General features: G+C 38.4%; 1 protein-coding gene across 1 annotated transcript; it reads right to left on the bottom strand.

Annotated features, from left to right (window-relative positions):
• Window positions 1–5775: 5775 nt before the first annotated feature.
• Window positions 5776–7525, bottom strand: LOC110872247 (phosphoprotein ECPP44). Its single transcript, XM_022121021.2, has 2 exons — window positions 7094–7525; window positions 5776–6462 (listed from the first exon to the last, which is right to left on the bottom strand). The coding sequence occupies exons 1-2, from the start codon at window positions 7364–7366 to the stop codon at window positions 6031–6033; spliced, it is 705 nt and encodes a 234-aa protein (XP_021976713.1). The 5' UTR covers window positions 7367–7525; the 3' UTR covers window positions 5776–6030.
• Between the last annotated feature and the right edge of the window lie 784 nt (window positions 7526–8309).

Here is an 8309-nt window from a genome sequence, read left to right as displayed (position 1 = left end):
GGTAGAAGTTGTAATAGCCCGGGTGCGGCTATATTTTCATGTTTAGCCCGCATGCACACGTCACAACCACGAACCACCCGACGCACCATCTTCGAGATACCCCTCCAAAAGAACAACCCCTTCACCCGTTGCCTTGAATCCCGAGTGACCCCGCATCGGCGATTCATGACAAATTCTGACAATTTCTTCCCGCAAACTTGTGACACCCCCCACTACCATACGAGTTCCCTTGGTTAACCACTTCCCATTCCACTTAAACCTTGGCAACACTGCTCCGTTTTTAAGTTTTTGTACCACATTTTGGACCTCAATATCCTTATCTTGACTTTCAATAATTCTTTGCAAAAGTAAAGGCTCTACTTGTGAAATGGCAGTAGTAAATAACGTGGCCCCTTCGACACGGGATAAGGCATCAGCCGCCACGTTTTCCCGACCCTTTTTATACTCGATACAAAAGTCATAACCCATAAGTTTTGCGAGCCATTTGTGTTGCAACGGTGTCGTCACATTTTGGGTTAAAAGGTGTTTGAGGCTTCTCTCGTCAGTGCGAATGATAAACGGCCCGGTAATAAGGTAGTAGTGCCATTGTTTCACCGCCATCATGATAGCAAGTAATTCCTTCTCGTATACCGATAACGCATTTTGCCTTGGTGATAAGGCTCTACTTAAGAATGAGATCGGGTGGCGTTCTTGCATCAAGACCGCTCCTAACCCACCCGCTGATGCATCCGTCTCGATTACAAATTGCTTCATAGGGTCGGGTAATGATAACACCGGGGCTGTTGTTAGGGCTTCCTGGAGCCGCTCGAATGCGACCTGAGCTTCCTCACTCCAACGAAAAGCGTCTTTTTTGAGCAGATCTGTGAGAGGTTTGGCGATCATTCCGAATGAGCGAATAAAACGCCGGTAATAACCAGCCAGGCCCAGAAATCCCCGCAACTGTTTAAGGGTCTTTGGGACCGGCCATTGTTGCACTGCTTCGATATTTGTCGGGTCCGTTTTGACCCCTTCCCCCGATATAATATGCCCCAAATATTCAACCGCTCGGCCTCCAAACACACATTTAGATTCTTTCGCGAATAACTTATTATCCTTCATTATGGATAGAACCTGCTTTAAGTGTTGGATGTGCTCATCTTCACTCTTACTATACACGAGTATGTCGTCAAAAAAATACCAAAACTCCTTTCCGCAACATAGACCGAAATACCTGGTTCATAAGGGCTTGAAACGTAGCTGGTGCGTTCGTAAGGCCGAACGGCATGACGAGAAACTCGTAATGCCCCTCGTGGGTCCGGAATGCGGTCTTATGGACGTCTTCGGGTGCCATGCGAACCTGATGATAACCGGAGCGTAAGTCCAGTTTCGAAAAAAAAGAGGCGCCACCCAATTTATCTAGTAATTCTTCAATTAGGGGAATCGGGAACTTATCTTTTAGGGTGGCGTCATTCAATCGGCGGTAATCCATGCACATCCGCCATTGCCTGTCTTTTTTCTTTACTAACACCACCGGGGCTGCAAACGAGCTCCTACTATTTCGAATGACCCCCGAATCCAACAGTTCTCGTGTCGTTTTTTCTATAACGTCTTTTTGAACCGTCGGGTACCGGTAAGGGCGTTGACTAATGGCCTCTGTTCCTTACTTAAGGGTGATACGGTGGTCAAACGGTCGAGTAGGGGGTAACCCTTTTGGCATTTGAAACACCTCAGAAAATGCTCGGGTTAATGCCTGCCATGCGAGGTTTTTGTGTGTTTGTTTTGGGTCACATACAACCTTAGAGCGGTAGGTCTTCTCATCTTCACTGTCAGTCAGATGTAAGCTAAATAATTGTAAACTCCCCCCTTTAGCTTGTTTTTGCAGCAACTCTCCCATCTTCTCTACCGAAAAAACCGACATCTTATTATTTTGCAACCCTTTCAACTCGTATTGTTTCCCATCAACCTCAAACCTCATAGTCATCCTTTGGAAATTCCAAAGAATATCTTATAAGGGAAGAAGCCATTGTACCCCTAAGATCATGTCATAGTTTTCTAGTTCCATTAGTAGAACCTCTGTCGAGTACCAGTTGCCTTGCATGGTCCAACGAAAGTTGGTACATAATTGGGTACAAGTCAGTTGCTCTCCGTCCGCCACCCCCACCTTAATCGGTGTAATATCCTTAACCTCACATTGCAACTTTTTCGTTACTCTGCTGTCAAGGAAGTTATGGGTCGACCCCGAGTCAATAAGGATGTGAAGTTGGCGTGTACCCCTTGTGCCTTGAACCCGCATGGTCGAATATGAAGGAATACCTGTTAACGCATGAATTGAAATCTGGTGTTCCTCCTCTTCGTCTTCAGGAACCGGTTCGTCCACCGCCGGTTCATCCTCATCCCCACCTCAATAATGTACACTTGATTCCTATTCCGCGGACATTTATGACCCGGTACGAATTTTTCCGTGCACCAAAAACACTCCCCTTTTTCTCGTTTCTGTTCCAACTTTTTACTCGTGAGGCGCCGTGCACCCCCCGTGGGCTTCGTGGAGGCAGCGGGTGTTCGATTGGGTAAGGGTAGAATTGGCAATTTGGTAACATTGGTGGGTGGTGTATTTTTTGCATTTGGGTTGCTCTTCGTGTTCCCCACAGCCCCCTTTCCCCTATCAAACTTTTCTTCCAATTTCTCATTGTTCAGTGCTTGAGTCTTAGCCAACCCGTATGCCTCATGTAAGGTGCGCGGTTTAAACATCTTAACCGGCCCCCGAATATCCGGTCTAAGGGCCTTGAGATAGAGACTAATAGCTTGGGAGTCAGTAAGGTTTACCTTGTTCAACAAGCAATCGAATGGTGTTAAGCTCGAGAAGAGTACCGGTTTGGTTGAGGGAGGCCAACTCTTCTAAGGGATCTTCAAACATATCGTTAGAGAAATGGGTTGAAATAGACCTCACGTATTCTTCCCAAGGATTTCGGCTACGGTAGCATTACGTATGCGCAGGTAAGCCCTGTGCCATTGGAGCGCGGCTCCTTCCAGGTGGACAACCGCGCATCTAAGTTTCACCTCGTCCGGAGTCTCGTCCATCGCGAAAAAGTGTTCGCAACGGTAGATCCATCCTTCCACGTCCTCACCCGAAAACTTGGGAAAGTCGACCTTCCCGATCTCAGGAGCCGATTACTCCGCGAGTCAGCACTGTCGGGAGAAAACGATGAACCCGAGCTAGCCCCACCGCCGCTGTTCTGACCCGGTTTATCTTTGACCGCCTTCAGGATTTCTTCTTGTTGTTTCGCTAGAGCCGGTAGCGTTGCCTGGATCTCAGTAATTGCCTTGTCATGATTCTTGAGGGTGTTGTCAACATCTTGGTTACGCGTGTTCGTCACAATAACAAGATTAATCCCGATCGGAGATCGGAACGGCTCTGATACCCTTGATAGGGTTAAGAACAAGAAACTAGAGAGATAAAGGAAAATCGATTTTCTGGATGATCCCCAGAACCGATCGGCATTAGGTTAAATAACCAAAACATCAACAATGTTCAAACTTACAAAAGACACCCAACAATTATTGTAAAGGCCATAATGGTCCTTGGAACTTGCAAACCACACAAAAATAAGAAAAACACTAACTATGGAAACGTGACTCCTTGATCGTATCAATTCCCCTAATAAGATGGCAAAAGAAAATAGTATCTTTGAAAAAATTGGCTAGAGAAAATGGTGTTGTCGAGAAGCAGGACCGGGCGGCATGGTTTTAAACACGGATAAAAGAGTATCATTTAGTATCATTTAGAATAATCAAATAATGAAAAAGGGTCCCAAAATTTCATTTCATCTTAGACCTTCAAAAGGGTTGGAACGGCCTGTCAAGAAGGTGAAGATGACTTCTTATTAGTCTTCGACAAGAGGTTACATGCACTAAACAGCTACAATGTTAATGTTAAAGTATGATATATATATATAAGGAATACTTTTAATATTATTACATAATAACTTACATAAAATTCATTAAGTTTAGATGCGTTACTTTTAATATTATTACATAATAATTTACATAAAATTCATTAAGTTTAGATGCGTTACTTTTAATATTATTGCATACCCTAATAACTTACATAAAATTCATTAAGTTTAGATGCGTTAAATTACACTATCAAATCACTAACTAATATAATTAATATAATCGTGGTCGTTATATGTAGGTTAGTTATGACTTAGGAGGATAAAACATTCTGGTTTAATAATCCGTAAATTGTAGATCAAAAATAAATTATCTTATGCAATAATGTAGTTTATTATATTATCTCACTAGGTTATAACCCCGTGTATTACACGGGTTGAATAAATAAATTTTATATACTAAATAATAAAACAATATATCTTTAAAAACCTTTTTTATTGCACAAGTTGAATAAATATAATTTTATATATTAAATAACAAAAAAGTTATGTCTATAAAAACAATATTGTACAGGTTTAATAAATGTAATTTTATATACAAAATAAAAAAGTTATATCTTTAAAAGCACGTGTATTACACGAGTTGAATAAATGTAATATTGTTTACCAAATAATAAAATAATACATCTTTAAAAAACCTCATTTATTACAGGGGTTGAATAAATGTAATTTTATATACCAAATAATAAAAAAATTACATCTTTAAAAATATGCGTATTATACGGTTTGAATAAATGTAATTTTCTGTACTAAATAATAAAAAATATATATCCTTAAAAAACCTCGTGTATTGTACGAATTTTTTTCTAACCTTTTTGGCCCACGACGTCTTTTTTTTTTAAACCCTTTTGGCCTCTAGCATTTAATGGATGGGGTTAGTGTTAGGGGCCAAAAGGGTTAGAAAAGAAGACGTTGGGGGATTAGATGTTAAAAAAAATTGGGCTAAAAGGGTAAAAGTGATATAACTACAGTGGCCAAAATCGTAATTTTCTCTAAAAAAAATTTTAACATCTAAGCCCCAACATCTTTTTTTCTAACCTTTTTGGCCCCTAACGTCTTTTTTTAACCCTTTTGGCCCCTAACATTTAATGGATGAGGTTAGTGTTAGGGGCCAAAAGGGTTAGAAAAGAAAACGTTGGGGGCTCAGATGTTAAAAAATTCTTTTTTAGGCTAAAAGGGTAAAAGTGATATAACTACAGGGCAAAATCGTAATTTTCTCTAAAGAATTTTTTAACATCTAAGCCCCAACGTCTTTTTTTTTCTAACATTTTTGGCCACTAACGTCTTTTTTTAACCATTGTGGCCCCTAACATTTAATGGATGGGGTTAGTGTTAGGGGCCAAAAGGGTTAGAAAAGAAGACGTTGGGGGCTCAGATGTTAATAAAATTCTTTTTTGAGCTAAAAGGGTAAAAGTGATATAACTACAGGGGCCAAAATCGTGATTTTCTCTAAATAATATTATAACTGAGAAGAAGATTAAACTAAATAATAATTATCCATAAAATATTAAATTAAATAATATTTAATAGGATGGTTATCTATAATTAATTAAAAAAGATTAAATTAAAATAATAATTATTTATAATAGATGCTCTAATATGATGACAAGTGTCAGTAGTTTCTTTTATTATATAGTATAGATTGCACCAAATCGGGATAGAAAACAATATTATCTAATCAAGGATATTAATTTATAAGGTGTATGTTTACACATAAATTATATGAATGAATATGACACTCTATGATGAAATGAATAATTGTATTTAATCTCTAGCTAATCTACCTTTTTTTCTAGATAACTACACTAGTATAAAAACAAATAATTTTCTCACTCATATATTTATATATAATTAAGTTTGATAAAATATTTAAGGAATTATAAACAAAATACATTCTATACAAATAAAAAGGTATAGACTTACAACTCAAATCAAAACAACACCACACAAAGAACTTTCAAAGTTCAAACAAATAACATGAAAGAACACTTATTCAAAAAGACATAAAAGCAAATCACATCACATACCCCACCCATATATTTGTAAGGGTAATCAAACCAAGCCACCTCATAAACCATTTTACTTTTGCCTTTAAATCATATCAATCACACTCCTTTACTTTCTCTTTTTCTTTCTCTTCTTCACTCTTGGAATGATACCCTGGGATTTTCTCTTTAATCTTCTCAAATATACCCTTCTTCTCCTTATGTTCACCTTCTTCATCATATGTCGTCGCAGCTGGCGGCGGTGGTGGAGAGGCAGTAACATGCTCCTCCGCCTCCTTTTTATGTCCGCCAGGCAGTTTTTCCTTAATTTTTTCCATAAACCCCTTTTTCTCCTCTGGGGCAGGAGTCGGGGTTGGGACCGCTACTTCTTCACATTTCTCAATTGGGACACTTGTGTCGGCCTCATACTTTTCGACTTTTTCCTCTTCCTTCTTTTCTTTGTGCCCTTCGATCTTTTCCTTAACCTTATCCTTCAACGACTTCTTTTTCTTCTTCTTCTCTCCATCTTCGCACTCCTCATCACTAGACTGTATATAATTTTCATATGTAAAAACATGTTAGTTAAGTTTGATCCCAATTAAACTAATAAACAAAGGCCATAACCAATACAAAGTTGATCCAAAAATTAGTAGACTGCTACTTGGACGAAATAAATGTTACAAATGTCTAAAAAAACACCAACTCTTGGATCAGCTAAGATAACCTTGTGCTTCTATCAATAACAAAATCAATAATATTAATTTGTGAGGGGGCGGATCCAGCCCATATTTGTGGGTTCCCAGGAACCCGTGCATTTGGAAAAAACGGAAAAAATTAGTGAGAACTTTGTAGAATTTAGAAAAAATTAGTGAGAATTAAAGAAAATTTATCAAAAGAAACCCATTAAAATAAAATTCTGGATTCACCGCTGAATTTGTGAAATGATCATATTAATGAATTGATAATTTAGTGACGTATAATATATCAATCTAAGAAATAATGATCTATGTATCTGATACCCCTTGACATTCTTGGCGTAGTGAAAAAAAAAATCCACTTTATGTATTTGAGTATGTATTGGGAAACCCCTGAAATTTTTCTACTAGATCCGTCACTGCTATTTACGATGTCACGAATCGTATAAAATACTTGTACGATAAACATAAACTGAGAACTTACACTGCTGGAACTGCTATTAGATCGGTGAAATTTCTCCAGCAAACTTCCTTTCTTCTCCTCAGGTTCGGGTTCAGTCACTTGAACTTTCTGTTCAAACTCGGATGAGATCACCCCATCTTCGCACTTCTTCTCCTCCTCGTCCTTCTTCCCGAAACCAAACAACCCACGATCGGATTGTTCTACGACCTCAGGCTCAACCTTCACAGTGGTGGTGGTGGTTTCGCAGGGCTCTTCGGTTTTCGGGGCGTCGTGGTAAACTGCTTCGTTAGACATGATTGAAGAAAAGTTGGAATGAAGAACAAAAAAAAGTGATTATGGAAATGAAAGATTTGTTTGATTGAATTAGAGGGAATTGATATTGTGTGAGTGAAGAGGTTGTGAGAGGGTTGTATTTATAGTGCCATGCTACACGTACTTGACGCGATTAAGTTAGCGAGAGGATTCCCGAAATGTCGGTTTTGGTATATAATCAATCAATATTTTTTTATTGGAATACGGTTTTTTTAGTGAATGATTTGGAATTTATTCATAAAAATTGAAAAATGTTAGATTTACCTAATAATAAGAGTGTAATGTAATAATAGCTGATATTATATAAAAACTAGAGGAAGGTTAACGTATATTACGATTTAACGTACATCATGTACGACAGGTAATTACGCACGTTCATTCTAAAATCACGCACGTTATAACTCAAAAATCCAAAATCACGCATGTTGAAACAAAATAATCACGCATATTGGAAACATTAATCACGCATGTTATAGAACAAATCACGCACGTTGTCGTACGTGAAATACGTTAAGCCGTAATGTACGATATTTTTCATAAAAACTAATGACGTAATCAGAACAGAACTGTATTGAAAAGTATATTAGACCACTCATAGTAGTGAACTTTTTGGGCGTTTTTTGGTTCAACAACGCCCCACAATGCCAATTACTCCGCCCCCTTGAGCGTTGTTTTGCAATTTTTGGCATGAAGCGTTCTTAAATCAACGCCGGAGAAGAATTTGTTTGGTCAATGACAGTTAATCTCCTTTTTGTTTGGTCAATAAGATTTTTTAATGGTTTTTTTATTTAATTGTTTGACACCCCTTTTAACATAATGTCCCACAACGTTCACATCCCCACTACACCCATTTTAGAAAACGCCCCATAATACTCAATTGCTGACTGGACTACCACATGACGCAAAACGCCCAAAGGTGAGGTGT

The sequence above is a fragment of the Helianthus annuus genome, chromosome 8 (assembly GCF_002127325.2).
Source record: "Helianthus annuus cultivar XRQ/B chromosome 8, HanXRQr2.0-SUNRISE, whole genome shotgun sequence".
Classification (NCBI taxonomy): Eukaryota; Viridiplantae; Streptophyta; class Magnoliopsida; order Asterales; family Asteraceae; genus Helianthus; species Helianthus annuus.
Note: the sequence above shows the minus strand (reverse complement) of the source record. Positions and strands in the feature narration are given on the sequence as shown.

Coding starts and splice junctions, on each gene's coding strand:
- LOC110872247 (XM_022121021.2), bottom strand. CDS start 7,366: ATGTCTAACGAAGCAGTTTACCACGACGCCCCGAAAACCGAAGAGCCC. Junction 6,463..7,093: donor CTAATAGCAGTTCCAGCAGT/GTAAGTTCTCAG, acceptor AATTATATACAG/TCTAGTGATGAGGAGTGCGA.